Below are 27,366 nucleotides of genomic sequence, written 5' to 3' on the forward strand. Positions count from 1 at the left end.
ATAACATACAATTGCACTGCACTCATGTCTAAATGAAAATAATTAAGTAAAAAGCATTTAAAAAGATTTATTTTGATATAAAGTCGAGATTTATTTTAATTACATTCTTACATATTAAATATCATGTATTAAACATACATACAAGAGTTTGTGCTCAAAATCATTCAACATTCCATAATCAAACTAATATAATGTAAAATAACCAATCATACACGTGCACTCCCAAGTAGATCTATATGAAAGCAGTTATGAACATGTGCATTATTTGTACAATCAGTTAGCATCTGAACACTGTTATTGTTAAGGGTTTTGTTATGATTTAGTTGTTTGTGCATTCAAACAATAGATCTGATGATCTATGATTCAAGCTTTCATCATAGCAACATTTATCAGTCAAACAAAACAAATGAGTTTATCAAGGCACAATGAATTAGGAAGTGCTATAATAAGAGCTATTGTTATTGTTTACAGCACATCACAAATCTTCCTTTATTCTGATATTAGTAAGTTTTAGTGAATCGGTTTATAATTTTACACTAAGATCAACATGGCTGAGATTCTTCTTGGACTTTTCTAACCTCCCTGTCATATTCCATAAACTGAACTATCTTTCAATTGATAAACTCAATTTATTAATGACAACCATATGACTGTATTATATCATTATAAAACTTATTGGCTTTCAGGACAAGCAGATGAATGTTTGCAATGATCCTGTTTTCCTAGCAGTTTTCCAGCGGGAAGAGTTACAGTTTGGCTCGGAGAGATCCAACCGCAGGTTTGTCAGAACAAAACTCGGCCCACCAGGATGGCCGTTCCAGGACGTTCTTACCCTGCATGACTGTAGACCACAGGTTTTTGTAGAGCTGAAACACACGAGAAACAGACCTTATTTAGAAAAGGCACTTGCACTGCTGGACCAATATAAGGTCAGGTCATGTGCCTTGCTATCAGTAACACCTTTACAATACAGGATTTCTGCAGGTTTGATGAAGGAAAATGTCTTTGACTTTAATACTTTAAGAAAAAAGCTGAAGGGAACATAATGCAGAACATATTTTCTTAATGTAAATGTCTAGAGAACACACAATGAGTTGTATTAGCTACAAACACCAAAAACAAGTATGAATGCCTTTGCTCGCAACTACTAGAATATGGAAATAACTTTATCATACTCTCAATTACACTGAAATGCTGTTCGTCTAGTTTTCTAATACAAACATCTACGCATCCTTAAATCAAGATACATTTACTTGAGAAACAAAATGACATAAGAATTCTTGTTTTCTGTGGAATTTATCAAAATTCAGTTAAATGGTGTTCAATTTTTCCAGACTTCATTTTACAATTGCATCTCAAGCAAATGCATCTTGATTTAAGGATGTTTAGATATTTGTATTGAAAACCAAAAATACTGAGGAAGACATAAATGCATGCATGCAACAATCAATGTCATGACTTCATGACTTTCTGCTCTGATTTAAGATTCTTAAAGGCCTTAATTTGTGGAAGGAAAAATTTCAGACCTTTAAGACCTACAGAAACCCTGTAATAGTAAAAAAAACAAGCATGTGGACGGCTTTAATAAATAAATCTTTCCTTTTATCAGAACCTCAGATCATGAGTCAGAAAATGAACTCAAGACCAAAGTGAATCTCCCCAACTGTAAATACGAAGTGTCTCACTCAGCAGGGGAATCAGTATAAAGGTCTCTGTGTCAGTGGGGCGAGTGTGTGTGTGTGTGTGTGTGTGTGTGTGACTGCTCTGCTCTGCTCTGTCTAGTGTTTCAATAAAGCTCTGTTTTCCTTATACTCAGAAATGTATGGCCTGCCAAAAAAGTGCTGAGAGAATATGACTGGAGGAATGAGTCAGTAACCATAATGTCTAGTCAGAATCATGTTTCTAAAGGGATTTAAAACACCCTTAAGGGCAGTACAATGGAAAACCCCTCCAGATTCTCAGATTGCTATTAGTTTGTTTTAATTAACTTGTCTGCTTTTTTCTTGCTGTTTTGTGAAACGAGGAAATAAATCCACCCTCCAAAGTTCTAATAATTGTTGATTTTATTAACTGATGTTAACTTTACCCCCCTTATGTGACACATTAAGCTGTAATATTTTCCAGTAAATATTGCATCATCACTAGCTGTCAGTCTCAAAGGCCAACTTATTTAATAGACTAGCATGAAAAAAAATATTCTGTTTAGAAAATACCTTTTTATTTGTCCAAATCAGTAAATGACATGCACATCTTGATGGTATAATTATGTATTTTGTTTTCCATAAAAAAAACTGCCTTAAATATGTGAACAGAACCTTTGAAAATATATAATAAAAAAGTATGTACACTTACATGAATACACAAGACTACTATCATAAGAGTGGCTTTAAAATGTCTTTAAATGTGGATACACACACACACACACACACACATCACTGTTCAAAATGTTAGAATAATTAAATTTTTAAATGTTTGTAATGTTTAAAAGTCTCTTATGCTCTTAAAGGAGGTATTTATTTGTTAAAACACAATTATTAAGAATTTAAAGAACTGTTTAAACATTAAATACACATGAAGACACAAAAAAGATTTAAGGGGTTCCTTTGCTACTTTGCTAAGACACCTGAGTGAACTCAAAGGAACTGACTTCATACAGATCATCCACTTAAAATCACCTTGCGACCAGTTGATTAAAAGTCACTGAAAAATGGGTAAGAAAATACTTTTTTGGAGTCACTGTAAATTAGATGATCACTTCTGCAGCTTTCAGAGACATTTGTCTACAATAAGTGATTCCACAGTCACAGTGGAGGATTGGCGAGTCTTCTTCCTCGTGCGCACATGTGTGCCTGTGTATGGCTTCTCTTACCTCACCATCTGCTTTGCCAATGGGTGAGTTCAGGATGAAGTCAGGAGGAGCAATCACATCAACCAGCGCCACAGCATCATCCTTCAGCTAGACAGAGAAAATGAGAGGGCACCTGCAATGTTGAAGCCTTCCTGATGTTTGCATCATCATGCTTTTATAAGAGAACTACAGCTAAAACAACACTAACCTGCCCACACAGAGTGAGAATGGCTGTGTGGATGAAGTCAACCGGCTGTCGGCCAGAAAAATAACCTCCTAAAAACACAAAGAGACCATAATGAAACTCAAAAAGAAAATCAAAAAGCTGTTCAAACGTTTGAGGTCACTAAGATATTTTTCTAACACTTTATTTTGATGGTCACCCAACGGACATTCTACTAACTGTGAGGAACTCTGCAAGAACATCAACTGATTCTACTAACCCTAATCCTAACTTTACTAATACTCTAATGAAAGTTAGTTGACATGTAGTTGCAAGGTTACTTATAGTTAGTAGAATGTCTAAAGTGGATTTATCAAAATAAAGTCGAAGAATGTATAAAACGAAAATAAAAGTGATTTTTAGTAACAATTTATAATAAGGTTCCATTTGTAAACACTAGAAACCAACATTAGTTAATGTCAGCTAACAATAGAAAAATGACTTCTAAAGCATTCTTAGATAATGTTAATGTTAAATCAACAGTAGTGTCTGCTAGCATTATTTAATGGAGTTGAACTAACATGAGCTAACAGTTGTTTTTATTACCTAATGTAATAAAGAATAAGTATTGTATCAAATGTATTTTTCCATTGCATTAATCTTAAACAACCTTTTTCTAATGTTCTGAAAGAACATTTTATGCTAATCAAGGCTACATTTTTATTTGTTAAAATAATTAAAACTGTAATATTGTGAAATATTTCATTTTAAAATAACTGGTTTCTATATGAATATATTTTAAAATGTAATTTATTCCTGTAAATAAATTTTTAGCAGCCATTATTCCAGTCTTCAATGTCTTTTTTTTATCGCAATAATAAACAACAAAGATTACAGTACGTACAAAACAAACAGTAAAAAAAGTATGTACCAAACACACAAATACCTTTCAATAATAAACTACAGTGACAGAGAAATTAGCTTCATCTGAGCGTTTTAGATCCCGTCAGTTTTGTGTTTCGCGCGAAATTTAAATGCTCCGCTCTCTGCCCAAATTTAAAAGCCTCTGTCGGTTAATGAAGATTTGAAGAAAGAACTCGTGGCTCGATTGTACACTTGTCGTGTCAGAAAGTGATAAGTCTTTCAGTTTTATGCATGTCACCATTTTTGATTTTACTTTGGTCACTGTCGCTATGGTTACCGGTAAGGAATACCGAATATGGGCTTGACTCCCGTTGAACGTTCATACAGACAGTATTCTAAACACAACCGTAAGCTGTTGTGTGAACGGGACATTTCGAGACTCACACCTTTAAAGAAGATGCGGTTGTCAAGACAGTGTGAACGTAGCCTTTATCAGTTATCAAGGTAGTGTATGGCAACGTTCACACATTTTTGGGGACTGACAACCGCATTTTCTTTACAGGTGTGAGTCTGGAAATGTCCCGTTCACACTGCTGCTTACAGTTGTCTTTAGAATACTGTCGGTATGTTGGAATGCACCGTCAGCCTGATTAAACCGGGTGTGCCTCACACGCACTGAAAAGTGAAGCTGCGGGGCTGCAGTACAGGGCATAAACCCCGCCCTCTCCATGTAAACGAAATGGGACTTGAGTCCGAATAAAAAAATTAATTACACTTCCAATACAATATTCCGAAAGATGTTTTTTGTCATTTGAGGTAGTTGTTATCATGAAGATATATGTTCAATTGTTCGTTTTTGCGATAAGTTTGATTTTAGCTAGTAATTTGATGCAATAAAAATGGGGCGTGTCGTTATGATTGATCGGGTCTGCTGGAATTTGGGCGGGAGTTTGATACCACAGCTCCACCTCACAACACTACTGTGCAGACTCTGGCTACAAATGATGTAATTTACTCAAGATGCCAGCGGCCATACTGAGATGCTTTGGCTTACCAGTAACCATAGCGACAGTGACCAAAGTAAAATCAAAGATGGTGACGTGTATAAAACTGAATATCTTATCACTTTCTGACACGACAAGTGAGTTCTTTTGTCAAATCTTCATTAACCGACAGCAGCTTTTAAATTTGGGTGGAGAGCGGAGCATCTGAATTGTGCGCAGAACACAAAACTTACGGCAGCGGCTCCGGTGGAAAACGTTCAGATGACACGCAGCTCATTTCTCCGTCACTGTACCGAAAACACACATGAAAACACATAGCACATGATAACAACAAGTAGTCCAGTCCTGTCCAGTCCAGCACGTGTATTCCGAGTGTGTTCAGGTTGTGAGGCCTGAATATTTACGGGTGTGAGTTCGGTTACAGAATGCGGTTGTCACGCCCGTAAATAACCTTACTGTGTGTGAATAGAACTGTATTAAGGACTCAAATACAGGACTGACAACCGTATTGTGCTGCTGTGTGAACGTGGCTATAAGGCTAGAATACACTACGTGATGTTTAACAAGCACTTACAGACTTTGCCAATAGTTACAGAGGAAAAACTGGACATCATACACTAAACACAATATCAGACTTTCAAGACGTTTTAAAGACAAACTTGTCTTGTCACGTGCCTTGTTGCTAGGCAAGGTGTGACAAAAGTGAAAACAATATGTGTCCTAAATATCAATGTTTGATATCCTCTGACTGGATTTAATCACAGTCTGAAGCTAAAAAAAACTCTGCGCCCATCATACACTAAGCGATTTTCTATGAAATGTGTCAACTCAAATTTGCACACTGGCTCTGAATTGTGTCAAATTATCCAGACTGTAAATAAGGGCAAAAGTTGTGTATTGTAGTCTATTCAAGCCTTAACACGTCATTTGTGTCACACAGCCAGCACCAACAGACATGAAAGAAAAAACAAAGAAACCATTGCAGAAAACAGTGGATTACCTTGATACAGGATGGCCATGTGGTTGGTGAGGGTCCACAGGCCATAGAGAGCACAGAGACGCCCCAGCACTGATCTGAGAGCAGCTGGAGTCTGTTCATCCTGAATCAGATCATGGAAACGCTGCAGCACTGTGTGCTCAATATAGGCAATAGCCAATGAGCGACAATAATACACCTACAGAGAGAGAGAGAGAGAGAGAGAGAGAGAGAGAGAGAGAGAGAGAGAGATAAGTTACTGGAAAAGTGAATCCAAGGACACAAACATATTTATCTACCGAGACATATATATCTACTGTTTATGGAGTCAAGGAGCAAATGAAGACAGTTTGACCCACATAATCACAAGCCAGGTCATGACAGCACAGTGACAGTCATGACACACAGACGAGACACTAATTGGGATGTTTATAGAGGGGGGAAAAATTAAACGAAAAAAGCTTAGCAATGTGTCTGTGTCTGGTTGCTAGACAGTGATTCTCTGTGTTTGGTGGTTGCTGGGTCAGTATTATGTGTGAACAAGGTCTGTTTTATTAATTTCTCTCTTGTCCTCACCGAAGGTTTTAATATAATTGAATCAGTCACATACCGTAACCTGCTCGATCACATTCTCTATTCTAGTTCATGTCACCAAAGTGCTCTAGTTAAACTCACTCTCACGTCTCAAGGTGGAGACACTCACTGGACAGTGTCCAAGCTCTACTCATTATATCATATGACCTTTAGCTGACTGCTTGTTTTTGGCTGGACTAGACTCTCATAAAACACAAATAACACACCCACAGTGACCCAAACTTTTGGGCCACGTTTATAAAAAGTATGTCATGGCATTAGACAAAACAAAATACCAAGCCAAATGGAATACTTTCATATCATTTGAAACGTGATGCGAGTAGCTTTCACACATCCTGCATGTGATTCTGACCCTACAGAGCGCATATACGGGTCTAAATGAATCTGATATGACAAAAAGGCTTTAAATTCTTCAAGATGTGGAGGTCAGGCAGCGGCTTTTTGAAATGCCCAGTGTGATGTAGATCTGTAGCTCAATGGAATATATATTAAGTAAGAGATATGTCTGAGCCAAGTGTCTGTTCAGTGTTTAAGACCTGTCTGAAGAACCTGAGGTCTGTTTTATATTAGATATAAGTCATAACTGGAACAACACAGAAGGTATTCATGGGAAACCTAGGGTGTGCTATCCTCATAATTTAGCCTGATACTAAAATATTAACAAAAACAACATTTCATGCGCCCATGAATAACAACACATTTAGATGGTGAAACATGATTCTTAAAGGGATACTCCACCCCAAAATGAAAATTTTGTCATTAATCACTTACCCCCATGTCGTTCCAAAACCGTAAAAGCTAAGTTCGTCTTCGGAACACAATTTAAGATATTTTGGATGAAAACCGGGAGGCCTGTGACTGTCCCATAGTCTCCCAAGTAAATAACAGTGTCAAGGTCCATAAAAGGTATGAAAGTCATCATCAGCATACTCCATCTGCCATCAGACGTGCAATCTGGGTTATATGGGTAATCCTTGTGGCGCGGATGATACAGAAGTGCCTAACAGCATACGGTGATATGGAGAGACGGAGGAGACTGTAGACAAAGGAATTATTGAAGTGTTTTCTTCACTTAAAAAAAAGTGTTCCCATCTCTTTATATAACCCAGATTGCACGTCTGATGGCAGATGGAGTATTCTGACGACAACTTTCATATGGACCTTGACACTGCAATTTTTTTGCAATCTATGGGACAGTCACAGGCCTCCCGGTTTTCATCCAAAATATCTTAAATTGTGTTCCGAAGACGATCGAAGCTTTTACGGGTTTGGAACGACATGGGGGTAAGTGATTAATGACAAAATTTTCATTTTGGGGTGGAGTATCCCTTTAACTGGATATCTATACATCATAACTATAACTTTCAATCAAAAGTCTTTTTTTTATTATTCAGATAAGCCTTAGTTAAGGACTATAAGACAACACTAAAGCACTGAGCATTTACAGCACATGTGTCTATGGTTGTCTAGTGTGAATTCATGTAAATTAGCATAGCTTTTGACATGAGATGACTGGCCCATATACAGTGGACAAAAACTGTGGTTTTGATGTCAAAAAAATTAACAGAAATGTGTACATTGAATTACCAGCCAGAAGGCCATGTGTTTATACACAGAGTGATATTTGGTAATGGTGAGAGAGAGAGAAGTTTGTCAAATAAAAAAAAAAAGTCTCTCTCTGTCTTTTTTTTTTTTTTTTTTTTTTTACAAAAGCTTACATCAACAACAACAACAAAACTGTTCTATTCATTAAAGAATCCTGACAGAATATATCTTGGTTTCCAGAAAAATATTAAGCAACCATTTTCAACATTGACAATAATAAGAAATGTTTTTGAGCAAAAATTACAAACCTATAGCATACCTCACCTCCCGCTGAGCTGCCAGTAAACATAGATTGACATTTTAAGGTCTCATGCTATGAAAGTCAGGATTAAAACATACTTGGCTGTTGTTCCGGGCCTCAAAGTCTCCCAGTCCAGAGGATTTCTCATGAAACAGCTTCCTCTGGCTCTCACCCAGCAAGAAACACACCAGCCACTTATACGCTGCCAGGGGCACTGAGGACACAACATCAGATGATATAATGACATTAAAAAGATGGACAGATGATGCAAGAAATTGAATAAGAGTCTGAAAAGAATAATATAACAGCTTCAAAATAAGTGGATATTTTGTTTAAACATGACTGTTAAAACAAACTAAATAAAGTGTAATGGATTGCAGCTGGCAAACAATTTTCACAATTATGTGGAAAGGTCCACAAAAAAAGATTAAGATTAAACAGATATTAGATTAATTGTTGGAACAGGTCTGTTTTGCAGAGGTTTGGGGAACACAAAGATGTTATCATGGATTAGGTATCTGGGTGGGGACTGTGACTAAAGAACAAGAGGTCTCGTGTTTTGGATGGTTGAGGTTTGGACGCATTTCTTCAACTCATGACGCAGAAGTAACCCGAACTCCAAGTCCATAGAGAGATGAACTTACGTGCATTCGTGCTATAACAGCATGAACAGATGAACTTTGCAAAATCCAAACCTTCTGACCAAAACTATAAAGCTGTGAAATTGAACCTAATCAGTACAAACCAAGACATCCATAAAATACTATAAACAACAAAATGTTTCCCATCTTACAAAGGAACTAATAAATGAGAAAACAACCCTCAACCCTCTCTAAATAAGACAATACGTTTGTTTTGAAACAAGACCACACAGACTGAAACTCTATTCAGATATCTTCATTGCACTCAATCAAGCAAATAAGTTCTGAAGAAATGAGTGAGTACGAGAAGTATTTGAAGGCAAATCTTTATGTTGGTAATGATTTATAAAATGACATTGGTTAGTTCATTTAGTCTCTAAACCGTTACAGAGACATTTTGGGCAAAGATATTTAAAAGGTGAGGACAAAATGTGTTTAGTCAAAATAATGCATCCAAATTGTCTGGGAATATTGCCCCTTTATAAAAGAAAAGCATACATACACATACATACATACATACATACACACACATATACACATATATATATATATATATATATATATATATATATATATATGTATATATATATATATATATATATATATTAGGACTGTCAAATGATTAATAACGATTACTTACATCCAAAATAAAGTTTTGTTTACATAATATATGTATGTGTACAGGGTATATTTATTATGTATATATAAATACACACACATAAATTATATATTTAGAAAATATTTACATGTATATACATTTATATATTTATATTCTTATATTTTATATTATATATAAATATATTTAATATATAAACATAACATATTCTTCTTAAATATATACATGCATGTGTGTGTATTTATATATACATAATAAATATACACAGTATACACACATATATTATGTAAACAAAACTTTTATTTTGGATGTGATTAATCGTGATTAATCATTTGACAGCCCTAATATATATATATATACTAGTTTATACTATAAAGGTCTTACAGGTTTGGAAGGACATAAGGGTGAGCAAATGATGACAGAATGTTTGGTTGAACTATTCCTTTAGTGTGTCATGATTTAGTTGGCTTGAAATGGCCTGATTCAAGTCATGGACTATTACAGGTGAAGAATGAGAACATTCAAAGTTTTGATGCAAAACAGCTGGGATGAAAAACAGTATTAAAACCGGTCTAGCGTTTGAAAACTCCTTGAGCACGTGTCACATGATGCGAATGCGATAGGTGACAAAAGTCAGTTAAAAGCCAAGTAGTCCACTCCCTATCCTCGTCCAATTAAAATGAGGATCCTCTGACCCCTGTAACCAGGCAACAATGAGTTGAGTCACCAGCCGAGGAATGATGTCAATAAAGCGAGCAGATGTTTAGCAGATGTGCAGCTCGGTTAAGGATGTAAAACTCTGCCACTGGAGCAGTCTGCAGCATCAAGGAGCACTTTTAACAGTAAACTACACAAAAACACAGCGTGACGCAGATTCTCCCCTTCTCTCTGTGTGTGGTGGAGGTGCGACAGTTTGTGTGTTAGATAATATCCTCAGGAAAAAAACACTGTACACACAAACATTCTGGATTACACAAAACCAAAACCATGAAAGTGGGATATGAAAAAGGCTCATTTAGTTTATTTGGTTTCCTCTGAGCGTAAATGAATAATGACTTTATTAAACAAAAGTAAAACTTCACTATAGTTAAATAACAGAAATGAACTAGAAATGATTTCTTGAGAAAATCGTTAACGTTAACGTTTTGGGTTTGTGCAAATTCAATTCTGTATTTAAGCTACAAAATGTGAAAGAATTTTTATATGGTTAAATGGATAAGAGAAAAGACCATTTTTGTAACTGTTATTAAATGCTAAATAAAAACATCTGATAAATTGCAGTTTAGGCTGTTATGTTAAATACCTAAATACCTTTTTTTAGAAACTGAATAAATAAATAAATTATATATCAGTATTGGTATCAGTGATACCTTATAAAAGTAGTTTTAATGCATTAATTATGCCTTGTAATGCACCTTATATTGCATTGTACAATCTCATGAATAATTAATATGTTAATAATAACACTTATCAATTTATTGTTACACTATGCATTTAAAATTTGGTTATAATTACTTATAACAAGATATAATGTATTACAATACACATTATGAATTACATAATACATTATACCCTTTAATAACCCTTTATAATGTATTATATAAAGGTTTTAAGTAAATTGTACATTTTTTTAAATTAATCAACAGTCAGACTTAAAAATCATACAATATTTCACCCCAAGGCTGAAATGATCCACAAAACAAAGTTTGAATGGAGTCTGGAGTCTAAAAGAAGAAAAAGTAGAGCACCAGGAGAACAGAGGTGAATGCTAGATGAATAATGTGGCTGGTGTGTGCGGTTGTGAAGAATGTGCATAAATGTGTCCCTGTTATGGAGAATGTAATGTTAATGTTGCGTACCGCCTGGGTTCATGCACTCTTCCACTGAGCCAACTGTGAACTTGCGCTGCAGAATGCTGTTCATGTCTTCTAAAAAGTTCACAGTCTCAAGAGGGGATTCAATCCTTCCTTTACCTTGATTGAGGGAGAAAAACATCATATCAGACACAAAAAGCATTCTTCATATTCTGCATACCACTAAAACCAATATGCAAAGAATGCTCTGGATGTCATGGTTAACAAAAACAAGAACACTGTCATTATTACTTCTTCCTATTTAATAATTCTTGACGAACATAAAAAGAAAAAGAATACATGTTAAAACCCTCCTCTTGTGTTCAAAAACATGGTGCTATTGTGTTGTGTGTTCAATCAACCCACACTGAATTTAGCCAAAAATCGACAATGTGAAAAACACTAAAGATTCATGTAAAAACAGAAAAACTCTATTGTAGCTTGTCTGATCCTATAAATATAATATATGTGAGAGTATAAATATAAATTATGAGAAATGTAACAATTCCCATCTATTTTTTCATTATACCCAAATATTTTTATGTTCAAAATTAGCTGCAGAGACACAAAACAAAACAGTATGTTTTTTTTTTTGTCATGACTTTTGTAGTGACTGTTTGCACACTAAGGTGCAAATAACTACAAGTCTGTATAAATAGTAGCAAACATTATTTGTACTTAGTGTGAGTAGTATTTATTGTTATTTGTACTTCCTGTCTTTTTGTTATGTCTGGTTCTCAAAACCTTGTGAGGGTGAAATTAGTTTCTCACACTTCAGTCTAGTAACAGAGATCCAAACTAACAACCAAAAAACAATCTTTGGCAGATTAATTGTGACTGTGAAACTTGACTACGTAAAATAAGAAACACAGAATTTTTTACTTGAATCTTTAAAGGGATACTCCAGCCCAAAATGAAAATTTTGTCATTAATCACTTACCCCATGTTGTTCCAAACCCGTAAAAGCTTTGTTCGTCTTCGGAACACAATTTAAGATATTTTGGATGAAAACCGGGAGGCTTGTGACTGTCCCATAGACTGCCAAGTAAATAACAGTGTGAAGGTACAGAAGAGTAGGAAAGACATCGTCAGAATAGTCCATCTGCCATCAGTGGTTCAACCGCAACGTTATGAAGCGACGAGAATACTTTTTGTGTGCGAAGAAAATAAAAATAACTTTATTCAACAATTCCTTTGTCAACAGTCTCCTCTGTGTCTCTCAATTTCAACATATGTTGCGTATGCTCTTATGTATCAGCCGAGCAACAAGGATGCGTGTTTCTACGTGTATTTAGCTTCGATTAATGACAAAATTTTCACTTTGGGGTGGAATATCCCTTTAAGACGACGCGTCCTCAGTTTTGTGAAAATTTAGTCTTAATTTCTAAAGATCTCAAATGTATTTTATATTTTAGTGTCTGAGTGAGCTGCAATAAAGGTTTTCTGTTTTTCAAAGTGTTGAAATTGCATGGAAACCAATGGGGCTCACAAAAGCCATAACAAAATTAGTACAGCCTTTCTAAAACACATCTATGTGTCGAACCTTTGCATGCACATTCATGACCCTAAATGAAAAATATGTAGGCAAAATTGAAACAGTTTAACCTCTATCTCAAGCAGTATGAAAATTGAGTGTGGGTAAATTTGTCTCTAGTGTGTAGAGACCTTGCTGTTTGTGTTGCATCCAGCTGAGCAGATAGTTGCTGGTCTGCTGCAGAAGGACGTTGTTATCACCCTCATATGTGCAGTTTGGGTCGTTGTCATCGCGCAGTTCTCCCAGACGGTTCACTTAACACAAAAAGATAAACAGATAAACAGAAGCTGACTAGAAGTTCTTTTGATATTAGACTTGGTGTTGATTGCGTCTATTAAACATTTAGTTTATGAGGATTTAAAAAATTCCTCACTGGCAAGGTAACCATGTCCTCCACAAGCCTCTCGACATTCCTGAATGCCTCGCTGGGCTGTCCACGATCCCAGAGGTTTGCTTGCGCATGACATGGCGTGGATCTCTCTGCCCAGTTCAGCTTAGAAGTGACAAACACAATCTATGCGTATAATCTAGACTAGAAGATCCCTAGACTTTCAGAATTTAGTGATCAAGACGCTTTTGTGAAAAAAAGAGTTTAATCTCGGATAATTATCTCCAATTTTATGGATGCTTGTATATTCAGCGTATCTAAACCATATCTTTAGTATGATGTTTACCTGTCTGTCGCTTTTGTCCTTCATTAACAGTCCAATTTGAAATTCCACAAAGTTCATGCAGAAGGATCTGGTGAAGTGTTCCAGTGCGTACACCGCTGCCAGGAACGGAAGAAGACGCCATTGCTGCAACAGAGGATAGTGCGTATGAACAAAAAGGGTCAAAAGATGAGCAGCTCAAAAAATGCACTCACATACACTTATGTTTGATCTACAAAATTAGTATAGAGTATAAGTAACCTTCAGTGATATCCTGAAAACAAACACTGAGAAGTGGAAGAAAATACTCTCCAAAAAATGTATTGGTGGATGTAAAGGCCTATTAAATGTTCTATGCAATGTTAAATGTTACACTTTTGGCCATGCAGCATATACATTTTTTTTTTTTTTGTTATTTTGGTTGCACCTTATGTACAGTATATGCACTTGCAGTGTATTAACACAAAAAAGTAGTGAACAAAAATACTAGTAAAACAGGGCTTTAAAGTGCTATCATTATTTCTGCAGGTGACTGAAGTAAAACTAAATATGCTCACTTTTTTTTTTAATTATTCTATTATTTTAAATGTAATTATTTTCCAGTATTTTTTTTATTTAAATAAAAAGTTCCAATTTTCCTTTTTTTTTTTTTTTTTTGAGTAAATTACAGGAAGAAAAGGTCAGTTAAAGGAAGACTGATGTAGTGAAAGACTGTTTTCTTCTGTCATGAATTGTTTCCACTGGAGAGCGTCAGTATTCTGTACCTGTAGCTGATACTCCAGCACTGGAATCTCCTCGTCCTCTTTGGGCCCGAACTGTCTGCGTGTGGCGGAGAATCGCACAGCCACAGTCACCGCAAGCTTCAGATTGACCAGAGCCATCCTTGTAATGCCCACCCTGCCTCCTGACAGAGCCCCTAAAGATGCCCCAAACCTCTTATTGGGGTCCTATAAAGGTTTATGGTTAGAAAGAGACAGGATGGAAAGAAACATGATAAAGTAATTGCAAACACATGGCAGAGATGACTAGACCAAACCACAAAAAAAGAGACAAAAGAATGTGAGGAAAAAGGAGGGCAAATTATATCTCATTGATTCATCTTTAACTTCTCGCTTCTGTTTTGTTTTTTAGAAAAACCCCTTTATGTCTTTCTGTCAGTAATATTGGCTGATGTCCTGGCTTTCCCTGTGATTGAAAACTCCCAGTTTGTTTGAAATGAAAGCATAGGGATTCCTTCTCGTACATGTTGCATAGCACAGCTGCTGGAATAACAGCTCAGAAAGCTCTTACTGCAGAGGGAGTAAAGGGGTGCAAGATGTCCATTCAGATACACAGCAAAATAGCTCGGTTTTTAACTATGCTCATAATAACAAAGAAAATATTGTTGCTTTGCACATATCCTATATTTGAAAAATTGAAAGGTGTTACAATTAGGTTCTAAATATTAACATAACGAATGCATTAGGTATCATGAACTAAAAAGAACAGTCCCTTTTTTAAATTAATTTAGGTTAATGTGAATTTATAAATATACTGCTGTTCATTGTTAATTCATTTTAGTGCATTAATGTTGAAAATGTATTAATAAATGTGACCCTGGACCACAAAACCAGTCATAAGGGTCAGTTTTTTTAAATTGAGATTTATACATCATCTGAAAGCTGAATAAATAAGCTTTCCATTGATGATTGTTGGGATAGGACAATACTTGGCCGAGATACAACTATTTGAAAATCTGGAATCTGAGGGAGCAAAAAAAATCAAAATATTGAGAAAAATCACCTTTCTTAGCAATGCATATTACTAATCAAAAATTAAGTTTTGATATATTTATGGCAGGAAATTTACAAAATATCTTCATGGAACATGACCTTTACTTAATATCCTTATGATTTTTGGCTTAAAAGAAAAATTGATCATTTTGACCCATACAATGTTGGCTATTGCTACTTATGACTGGTTTTGTGCTCCAGGGTCACAAATATAGAAACTTAACATTAACAAAGATTAATAAACGCTGTTCTATTGCTATCACTAATGTGTATGTATATAACCTTTCTTGTAAACAGATTATTTTCACAGTGTAAATGCAATAAAAAGAGGCAGTATATGTAATGTTTATTAGGCAGTGACATAATATTGCTTACTTTAAAAGGCGAAACGTAGCGTCCGTCAGGCGTAACATCTCCTGTTTTGTTTAGCAAGTTTTCCCGAGGTATCCTCACATTGTGGAATATGGCAAAACTGACAAAAAAAAAAAAAAATAATAAAATCATGAATTTATTTTAGACATTACAAAAAAAATGTTTGTTAAGTGATTACAATGATTTTACAATTAAAGTGAGACAGATATCAGATGGATATATTCTTTTATGTTTTTCTGTTAACGCCATCTAATGACCAGCTACTGTAATCACAACAGCTCGGCAGTAAACTCACCCGTTATCCAGTCCGTTCTGACCCAGTTTCTTTCCCATATCCCCGACCATCACTCCTGGCATTGCCAGCAAGGTCTTTGGATCTCTGACCTAGAAATGTAATTACATTAAAACCGAATTATTCACAGCTGCTCTAACAAGACAAGCAAATGAACTGAAAAACGTGTTTTGACACATACTTGGACTATAAAAGAGTGAAGGCCGTGGCATTGCCCATCAGGGGTGTAGAGCTGTGCAAATACCACTGAATGAGTGGCCGTCTTTCCCAAGTTCCCCACCCAGAACTTGGCTGCTTCAAAGTCTGGAGAGCTTATCACAAACTCCTGCGGATTTCAAAACAACATAAATTAGCTAGGACCATCTAATATAATCAAACAGAAGGAAGGAATAGTAAAATCCATAATAAGAAAGCTTTTATAATGACAGATGGCTTTGTGTAAGGATTTACCTACAAGCGAGTCATTGACAGACTGTGATTTGAATTATTCAGATAACACATATGAACTATTTAGTATGGTTGCTAATACTTCAGCTATCATGAATCAACAACAAACAATAGTATTACTTAATTTGTTTTAACTTTATTTATTAATCTAGATTAATGAATCAACAGTTCATGTCTCTTTATGATTTGAAAGGCCATGTTTCTATAATCTCGTGATATGATTGCAATGTGTTCAGACTTGCGTTAGTCGATGAATGCTGGTACTATACTATACTAGAGTACCTGAGTGCTGGGGTCATATCTGGCTGTTGTCCTCATAGCTCTGGTGTTGCTGCCATGGCTCAGTTCTGTCAGTGCAAAGCATCCAAATGTCTAAACAGATAGACACAACATTAATAAGCTGTCAGTGGCTCATGTGGTTGCCATCACTAATGTCAAAAGCAACTTGCTGTTTTGTATATACACACACGCAAATCTGCAGCACCCTGGAACTTCCTGTTTATGGCCTAATGCTGAGCTTGTGTGTCAAAATGTCCTAGTTGTATGGAAGCTGAATAATGACGTGCAAGACAGTCAAAGCCTTCATTTAACCCTATATATTTAAAATACATTTATTTCATACCAAGTATAGTTCAAATCTATTACCATATTTACTGACATATCACTCGAGACTTGTGCACAATGCACATTTCCTTAACGTGTTTTAATGTCACTATTAAAGAGGATTGTACGAGGATCTTTGAATAATATCTGTCTTTACCTAAAGTATACTTATATATATCTCTTCACTGATAGTTCATGTTAGTAGCTCAGGTTCATTAAATAATCTTAACAGACACAAGTTTTGATTTTGAAAATGCATTATTACATGGTGAAATTAACATATGATTAATTATAGCTTTAGAAGAATTTTTAATTGTTACTTCATGTTAAATAATGTGATAAATTTTGAGCAGCGGGTAGTAGTGTAAACTAGTGGCCATCTAAAAAAAAATGCTAAACAACCATATTTGCTATGAATGCATTTAAGATATAGTGCATGTTTACTCAGTACACTGAACTTGACAAGATTTTTGTTTAATTTTTATGGCTGATATGGTTTTATATTTGTTGCATGGCACAAAAACACATGTGAGGATCATTTACCATCATTTGCTCAACGTCCTGCACAAACGTCAAGTGTCTCTGAGATCCTGTGTTTGCCACTGTGGCTCCAAACATCTAACAAAAATATAAAAGGTTTTTATATAAAAAAAATCATCACAAAAAACACTACTGCATGGTAATTTTGTGAAATATCAACAAAAAGGCAAAATATTACTTTAATTACTTCTGTGTGAGCTTTATACATTCCAGAATGGGTTCATTCTTAATTCATAATTTGTAAGGATTACAAAGCTACAGTATTCTTGGAAGGTTAGTATATTACACTCCCACATTTAGGGGTCTCCAGAGGGCATATGAAATGGGCTCACCCCTTTGTTAAGGAAGTATTTGGCTCCCAAAGACCAGTCGTACATTCCCAGGCAGTCGTTGAGAATTGTCATCTTCCAGGGGTTCTGCATGACGTCATCACGTGTTACAAAGTCATACTTAAATAACTGTTTACAGCGGCGGAAGGCGAGCTCTCGCTTCTGCTCCACTGGGATGTCCTCACCAGGCTGCCGTGCGAAGAGCGGGTCACTCTCCAGTGTTCTGAACACGTGCTGCTGCTCAAAGGGAGAGAAACACAAGACCGCTGAGAACTTATCTATATCAATGACTGTGGACTAGTGATTGGAGAAACGGAACTTTTTGAAAATCTGAATCAAATGCATTGCAAAACAAATGATATAAATTCAATGAAAGCTTAGCCCAAGCATGTATAGGCTAATTATTTTTCACTGTCATTTTATTATGCATGCATAAGTATTAAAAGTTAATTAAATTAATGAAACTAAATTATAAAACCATAAGACGTTTATTCATGAGTTCACCAGATCAACAGTATTTGTATCAGAATTCATAAATGCTTTGAATCTAAAGCTTGAAATAGAATAACGTAACAAAGTCTTGCTTGATTAAATCACATGACCTGGCAAGTTCGAAACAAGCTCTGAACTGCTGATTAGAAACAAAAGATTTGTAAATGTTTCGAAGCTTCGCGTAGCAGCATTTTAAAAAACCCCATCCGTTCACTCAGGCTGGTCAAATGAAGGAATCACTCATTTGAAATTCAGTCTTGAGAGTTTTTCTTATATGAACTAAATGAACTACACACACTACTGTATATCCACAGGGTTGTTAGGGCAGATGTACTTTATGTAATAAACATCTTACCTTGAATGCAATGATTTCATCGCCCTCCAGAAACTGCAACATTTGCTTCCAGCTGAAGGATGCTTTCTTCCTGTAGATATCTAGTGGACCACTGGGAATGTCTGGGATGCCCTCATCCATTTTCTCTCCCAAAACGTATTTAGCGTCTGTGATGGCTGGCGCACTCATGTTCTGATACAAAGGCACTTTCAAACCTCCAGGAAGAAAAAACAAACATGACCAAATCAATCATGTTCACAATATAGATTATGCTAACTGTCATGATTTTCTGAAGGAAAGAAAACTGATATTGCAGTAATTTATGTTATGGCAGTTGCAGAATGTTTAGTGTGTCGGAATCAACCATTCCCCTTGTAATGACATTCAGGTTAACAATCCAATTCCTACGCTACCCCTTCTTTCAGGACAACTGCTGGAACTGTAAATCATTTCATCGCTATAGACTTTAGCTCAGTTTTTGCAATACTTCCCATTTGATTAATGTATAATTCATTTCACAGACATTATGTGTCATCTGCAGGATTGAAATCTGTGAGGTTAGCACCTGTGATCTAGTTATCAGGCCAACTCAATGCAAAGTTCAATGTGAGTTACAAAACTCGCTGTCACTTAACAGTTCAAACACAATACTAACACATTTTGGGTGGTGGGGTTGAATTGTTTATGTAGAACAAAAAAGTAATATGGCACATAACATTTCTTCCTGCATATACCGTTTCATATCACAATAGACTACGTTACATGTCACAATATCAAAATAAACACGAGCACCTCCAGCCATGTATTAATATTCTAGCAAGCTGGCTAACGTCATTCCACTACACATAAACAGTAAATAAAATATTTTAGAAAGAGCATTGTTTTTAAAGGTGCAGAAGGATCTGCTTTCATATAATTAGTTTGAACGTGCTGAAATAACATTTGTCTTACCTTATCCCGTAACCTCGAGACCACTGTACTCTGCACTACCCCTTCGGAGGAGGAAGTACTCATGTGACCGAATACAACCAATCAGAGAAGCGCTGCTGCTTAAAGGCGCACTGCACTGAGCAAACCTGTGCCTCTGAAAGCCAGCGTCATGAAGGTGTACCTGAGGGGTGTGTTAGCTTTGGGGTTTTTAGTTTTAACCAGCAGGCTATGTTCTCAGACAGTGGCAATATTGTTAGGCAAGGCTAATTATTTTTATGTATACAGCACATTTAATACACAGTGATAATTCAAAGTTCTTTACTATAAAGGATTTGTTTTTAAATCCTAAAATAATCATAACAGTTAAATATGAGACGAACTAAAGAATGAATTAAATAACAATAAAAATTAAGAAATTTAAATTGATTGCAAAGAGATTACAAATGTATTTTAAACATTTAGAAGAAAATAGATAAAATAGATAAAATAAATAAATAAATAAATAAATAAATAAATAAATAAATAAATAAATAAATAATAAATAATTATATATAAATATATTACCACTGTTAAAGTATTCTGAAATGGGTCGCACAAAATGGCAATAAAAAAGATTTGAAGTCAAATATCCTGAAATGAAGTAGGCTATTTTCCCGAATCATTCGAATCATTCTGCCTCACACAAAGAGCTCTGTTTTGATTTGTTCACGTGATGTTGTACGCCAGGGGACGCTGTTATACAGCTCTACAGAAAGACACGGGGGTACGCATCCGTGCACTGCACTTCATTTATTAACTTCTTTTGGGGTTTGGATTTTCCAGCCTGTTAACGGGGATTTTCGCCATGATATGACTCTTGACAACACCAGAAAGGGAACTTTGGAAAGAAATGTAATAACCACATCATGCCACAGAATAATTTCCCATAGAATCTCTTTAGTCTGAATTATTAATTATTATATTATTATATTTTTAAAAAATATTATATTGTTTTAAATATTATTTTGAATAAGCGGTTCTTTAAAATAAATAAATAAATAAAAGAACTGCAGTCTCAGTAATATTGTGAGCCTCTCTGTCATTTATATCAAATGCCACCAAGAAAACAACACAAGAATCTCACAACTACATTAAAGACTACACTGAAAAATTTGTGGTGTAGAAACAATTTTGACTCTGAAATTGCTAGGAAATTGAATAGGTGGCAAGTACACATTAAATTAATTGTGTATATTCAAAGTAGAAAGACTGAAATAGAATTTCTTGTAAAACGTACCTTAAAAATTTTTTTTTTTTTACATCAAAAATAATGTTAATGACTTAAATCAAAGTTTCATTTCTGAATTAATAAACTGTTAATTTTATTACATACTCCTATGTTTTAACAGATCATGGCTTCACACATATTTGTGATTATGAGCTCACTCTTTCTCACGGCCTCTCATCCCTTCTCTTCCTCTGGGCTCACTCGATCCCTCTCTTCCTCTCTGTTTGTTCCATGGGGAGTAATGACACAGTGGATAATTTTGTGACCCACTTTGTGCCCCTGTCAGGCTTAAAACACTACTCAGAAACACTTAACAAAAAAAAAAAAAAACTGATAGACATTAAGCATGCATGGGTAAGCCATAACTCTGTGAAAGCTTTCTGTGTACTATATGGGCAAACTTGCCAACATAATATTACAACATGGTTGAAACAAATAAATAGTGGCCTTATTTATACATTATACAAAAAAAAAAAAAAAAAAATTCCCTTTCAGTTACAGTTTATGCATGTATAACCTCTTCAACAACTTTAATGGGCTTGATTTTTCATTTCATTAAAAAAAAAAATTAGATAAAGTTTTAGATTTTTGTTATATGAATGTTTATTTCCACTAAATTTTAAATGGCTTTATAAAGTAGATTTTAATGACTCAAAGTTTAACAGAGAATTTAAGCTTTTGTTTATATAGGTCTACAAATAAATGTTTGTAGAGTTTGAAAAGTTTTATTAAAATTTTAATATAAAGTAATTTCTTAAAGTTAAAAATAAACTATAACCAGCAACTGTGTCACAGACAATTGTTAAGTGATTTTTTGTTTGTTTGTTTAAATCTCAGTGTTGTTTATATATATATATATATATATATATATATATATATATATATATATATATATATATATATATATATATATGAATACGTTTTGAAAGTAGGTTATGAGCCCAGCCCAATATTTTATGGTTAGCTTAATAGACACCAAAGTCATTGGGAAGAGTGTTTGGTGTCACACCCATAAAGCAAAGTAAGGGTGAACTAATGCTATAACGTTAATGCAATATTTATGTCCTTTATTTCTTCTAAGTGCACGTGGTTTAATGGATTTGGAAACAGGGAAATGCTTTGTGATAAATCCATTAGAAGCTTCCGCTTACTGCTGAACCTTGTCAGCCCTGCTATCGGTATGCAAACAATGCGAAAACTTCTTCGGTTTCAGCAGTGAAGCTTGTACAGTTTGAATAACAAAATCTCCGAACATCCAAAAAACGTTATCATTTCCCCCTTTCGCTGAGAGTAGCGCTTTTGTGTTTATTTCCCGAGCTCGTATTGGGTGTGTCCGCCCTGTCAATCAAGACTTGCTCAATCCGCAAGCCCCGCCCCTTCTGTTCTCGGCTCGCTGCAGCACAAGGACTGTCAACGCACCACGCAACTTTGCTCAGTCACTGGATTTTACTTCACTTTTGAGTACAAAAACTTAGTTTTCTGAGGTGTAACGTTATTAGATCGGCCTCGGATGAGATGGAGGTTTAGGAGGGCTGATTGTCATTGAAAAGAGTAAGATTTGGGTCATATTTAGTGTTTGATGGCTGCTGGGGATGGAGCGCAGCTGCCGGCGACCGTAGCGGCCAGCAGGAGCGTGGAGAAGGCGCTGGAAGAGGCTGCGTCCAGCGGAGCGCTCATCCTCTCCAATCGCAAACTCAAAGAGTTCCCCCGCACCGCCAAGAACTATGACCTGTCCGACATCACACACGCAGGTAAGACTTAAAGAAAGCGGTCACGGGATGAGAGGGGGGGAGGAAATGTTTCAGTGCATTTAATGTCCTTTGTTTGAGTGTCTTCTTCACCTGCGTCCCTTCTGCAGGGGTGCACTAGCACCACCACCATCACGCCCGCCCCAGAAAAAGCGGATCTTTCACTTTAAAGATCTTTGTAGGAAGCGGATCGTCTGATAAGTTCATTTTAGTCCTCGCTTTCGTTTCTAAAGAACTCCATCAATGCCCATACATCAGCGTATTGTGTTTTTAAAATCAGGTTGTTGAGTTTGAGGCTGGCGTGTTTGCTTTAGAGATTGAAGACATCTGCGCTGCGCTTCTCTTCCTGTTGTCGAGGTGGAAACTGCACTGGGGCTGAGCCATCTTACCACAGACCCACTTTAAACTTCACAATTTGATCTGAGTGCAGTGAAATAAAATGATATTGATGTAGAGAGCTCTTTTGAATGCACTCTCATTGGTATTGAGATCCATCTTGCCAGCAGCACTAATATGACCATCTGCTGCTCCTCTTATACAAAGTGTGTATAAAGCAGTTTGTCTTTGAGCCATACAAACCCCCACACGCACATGGTCTGCAGTCTAATAGAGATGTTGCAGAGCATTTACCAGTTAGTTAGACTGAGCTAGCATAGATGCTATCTGTTAGTGGCATTTCGTGCCTTTTACTGTAATTTCAGTTCTCGTACCTCTTTTTGTAACTTGTTACCCACAGCTGGCATTATTGACAAGTTAGAAGTAGACTCTGCTGGAATATTTAGCGACTCAAATGCATTTACAACTTATAAATTATACTAAACAGTACTAAAACCACCTGCATTTCAGATATTCACATACCGGTTATGTATGTAATTTTTTTTTTTTATTATGTAATTTTAAATGTATTATTAAGATAATCATAAATCAGTTAAGCCAATATTTGAAATTGGCAAACTGGCAAATGGCTGTATTATTCAGGCTTTTGTGTAATTAGAGTATTCAGCTGTAACTGAACATGCTTTTTTATCTGCACATGTCTAAACTGAGTTTATTATGTGTGATGTTGGAAAAAGACAGTTGTTGAAAAGCTACTGAACAAAACACATTTTTTTGGAGCGAGGAAGAGGCCTACGTTTTCTAATTCATTGTGCTCTGGTATGCCATTGTTAAAGGAACACTAAAAAATAGGCTCATTTTCCAACTCCCCTAGAGTTGAACAGTGGAGTTTTACTGTTTTTGAATCCATTCAGCCGATCTCCACTTCTGGCAGTAGCACTTTTAGTTTAGCTTAGCATAGATCATTGAATCTGATTATACCGTTAGCATCTCGCTCAAAAATGACCACAGAGTTTCTATATTTTTCCTATTTAAGACTTGACTCTTCTGTAGTTACATTGTGTACTAAGACTGACGGAAAATGAAAAGTGGAGTGTTCCTTTAAGGACATGAATGAGAATTGTTTAGAGTTCATTAAAGGGATACTCCACCCTAAAATGAAAATTTTGGCATTAATCACTTACCCCCATGTTACATTTCGTTCATCTTCGCAATTTAAGATATTTTGTATGAAAACCGGGAGGCCTGTGACTGTCCCATAGACTGCCAAGTAAATAACAGTGTCAAGGTCCATAAAAGGTATATGAAGTGACGGGAACACTTTTTATATTCAAAGAAAGAGACTGTTGACAAAGGAATTGTAGAATAAAGTCGTTATTTTGCACGTCTGACGACAGATAGAGTATTCTGATGACGACTTTCATACCTTTTATGGACCTTGACACGGTTATTTACTTGGCAGTCTATGGGACAGTCACAGGCCTCCCGGTTTTCATCCAAAATATCTTAAATCGTGTTCTGAAGACGAACAAAGCTTTTAGGGGTTTGGAACAACATGGGGGTAAGTGATTAATGACAAAATTTTCATTTTGGGGTGGAGTATCCCTTTAAATGAAATGCTGCATAATAAATGGCAAGAATGAGGATCTCCAGTAGGAAATTAATGCTTGTGTGGTAGTTTATTCTGAATATGCTGATAGGCTACATGTACATATTGAAATATTCCAATGTTGTTGTTTTTGTTTTTTAACCATAACATATACTTTAATCAGACCAAATGTTGTGCAAATTTGTATTTGAGAGAAGGACGTTGCTTAGTAGTCAATCAATATAGTTTTCACTTTATACTTAAATATTTGGTGACATCATTATTAACAAGGATGAATTATTAGGAATTTTGGATGTTGGATATTGATGACACTGAAACACTGCCAGCTTAGTAAGCATTGCCTTTAGATATTTTAGATGGTCTAATCTTTTATTTTTTGTGGAGGTTTTTCACATCAATTTTCTGCATGGATGACCATGTTGCCTTGACAACCGTACTGTACATCTGACTCTCCAAAATCCAAGCGCCAGTTTGGGATCAGTCTGAGGGTGTGGATCAATTCAATAGAACTTGGCCTGAAACTGCCATTTAAAAATGCTAGAAATCCAAGCATAGATCCAGTGTAAAAAAATCATTCCATAATAATCATGTTCCACAGACACACCTACCATCAGGTAGAGAATGATTACTAGGTGTTGCTCACATATCACTGGTTGCAGTTGCAGTGTGTATTTTAAGTGTACTTGAAGGTAGGTGGAAGATGATAGTGTCTCTTTTGCTAGGAGACCTAAGGAGGCAAGGATTGATGGGCCTTGGTTCGTTCTTTCACTCACTCTCCTGAAGCTCACTTTCCAGTCTGGACTAACTTTCCCTCAGGAAGGTCAGAGGTTCAGTCTTGCTGGAGGCCCAGATCTAAAGCTCAGGCTCATCAATCCTCCAAGACCCCTTAAAAACAGACCTCCACACTCATAACCAGAGTAATAATATAGCCGCTGTTGACTTCACCCTACGACAATAACACAAGCTAGACTGTGCCTCAGCACTTAAGGGTGAGATGAAATCCCGGATTGAGTTTGTTTTCATTGGAGAAGTGGAATAAATTTGGTTATTTGAAAGAGGCGCTGAAAGATGGATGCTTAAGATAAGAGTGTATGAAAACAAAAGGACCACCTTAGAAGCAGCTCTAAGAGGAACATGGGCACCAGAAGGGATCCTCCAAATGAAATCACAGTAAATGTGTTTTTGTGTGGGCATTAGATGAAAATATTTGTTTCCATCCAGCTCCCGCATACTTGTGACCATGCTTGGGGCATGAACGTCATGTAGTCCTTAACACAGTGTTTCATTCAGAGGGACACACACTCCATACCACAACTAAGCCTCACAGCAGCTGAGAGAAAGAGGGGAGTGAGAGAGGCTTTTTTTTTTTTTTTGATAAAACGGGCTTGTGGACTGCTCCCATTGTCGTGATTTTCCCGAAATAGGGACCCTCCTCTTTCCCCCCAACTGGAGTCCATTCGGCAAGACCCCTCCTCCATTGTCTGAGGCAGGCTTCTCTCTCCCCCTTGCTTTTCCCATTCCTGTTCTCTTGGTTTTTATCTCTTTCCTTTCCTGGTCGGGTGAAGATTCCCATTTATCCAGGTCATCAAAGGAGGTTTTAAATTTGGTGTCGGTTGGATGCTTTTTAAAAGTTTTTCTGGAGATGGCCTAGATTATATTCTACAAGATACTCCCCTCGTGGCTTATTTCCATTGATCTGTTATCCCCCATCAGTAATGTTTCCTGTCCGACATTAGCCTGTAGGCATGGCTGTGTCTGTGGCAGTGAAAGTCTGGACTGTCTGGATGTTGGTCTAATAACGGTCTAGTTTTTTGGCATACATTCAGAGCTGTTGCAGTTTTGCCTGTGATTCGGTTGCCTGTTTGTTCAGTAAATGTAAGAAACAAACTCCTTAAAGCAGGTAGCATTTATCAGAAATGTCCTGATATTCTTTTATAAAGATAATATTGTTTTTGTGATTATAGGTAAACACTTATGATTCATGTGTGTTGATTATTAGTGGTGATTTTTTTTTTTTTTTTGTGGAAGCTCAGGCTCACTGCACAAGATAAGACAACATGACTAAAGAAGTAAACATTCTTAAAAGTTGTGAAGTAGTGACAGAAATAGAAGTATAGAGTTTTAATAATCATTCGTATTCAATTAGAATATGGAAGTCCACACCACATCTGTAACGATAACAATACAGAAGAACAATATAATTGGAATCACTTTAATAATGTTTTTTTTAGGCATAAGAAAGATAAAAACATTGACAGCCAGTCGGAATCCACCTGATTTTGAAGAACTTGAGCATTAAAGGCAGCAGCTACGTGACAAAACTGCAGCGCACATATATAATAAACAGAACATTGTGATCCGTTGCTGTGGATGCTAATAGAGTTATCATTATAGTTATCGTTCTTGCTGTGAATGAGGGGAAATTAAAGGGACAGTTCACCCAAAAATTAAAATTATGAAAAAAAATCTGACTTGCCCTCATTGTTACAAACCTGTAAGAATTCCATCTCTGAAACGCAAATGCAGATATTTTTCATAAGAAGATTTCTGTCCCTCAGTTGAAAGTCAATACCAAAACTTTGAAGCTTCAAAAAGTTCCTTAAATGTGCTTTATGTAGGATTGACACAGAGTGGTTGAACTACGTATTTCAGTCCAAATTCAAAATATCGAAGAGGGTTTTTTTTCACCCGGCCCCTCCTCCTCAG

General features: G+C 36.0%; 2 protein-coding genes across 2 annotated transcripts in view; one reads left to right on the plus strand and one right to left on the minus strand.

The window, feature by feature from the left end:
* Window positions 1–49: 49 nt before the first annotated feature.
* acox3 (acyl-CoA oxidase 3, pristanoyl) lies at window positions 50–19,839 on the minus strand. The gene is made up of 18 exons (XM_042728334.1): window positions 19,722–19,839; window positions 18,792–18,985; window positions 17,948–18,181; window positions 17,619–17,693; window positions 16,755–16,844; window positions 16,207–16,350; window positions 16,029–16,117; window positions 15,737–15,833; window positions 14,354–14,536; window positions 13,614–13,736; window positions 13,313–13,433; window positions 13,071–13,193; window positions 11,412–11,525; window positions 8,394–8,509; window positions 5,880–6,054; window positions 3,057–3,124; window positions 2,870–2,956; window positions 50–866 (listed from the first exon to the last, which is right to left on the minus strand). Exons 2-18 carry the CDS (start codon window positions 18,957–18,959, stop codon window positions 747–749), a joined length of 2,127 nt encoding a protein of 708 aa, XP_042584268.1. The 5' UTR covers window positions 18,960–18,985; window positions 19,722–19,839; the 3' UTR covers window positions 50–746.
* Window positions 19,840–22,335: 2,496 nt separating this feature from the next.
* The window catches only part of LOC109102844 (leucine-rich repeat and calponin homology domain-containing protein 4-like), a 47,679-nt gene continuing 42,648 nt past the window's right edge, over window positions 22,336–27,366 (plus strand). Inside the window, exon 1 of the mRNA XM_042728335.1 lies at window positions 22,336–22,718. Within this exon, the coding sequence (XP_042584269.1) occupies window positions 22,547–22,718 (172 nt within the window). The 5' untranslated portion in view covers window positions 22,336–22,546. The remainder of the gene's footprint in view (window positions 22,719–27,366) is intronic.

Source organism: Cyprinus carpio, chromosome B7 (genome assembly GCF_018340385.1).
Source record: "Cyprinus carpio isolate SPL01 chromosome B7, ASM1834038v1, whole genome shotgun sequence".
In the NCBI taxonomy this organism is placed as follows: domain Eukaryota; kingdom Metazoa; phylum Chordata; class Actinopteri; order Cypriniformes; family Cyprinidae; genus Cyprinus; species Cyprinus carpio.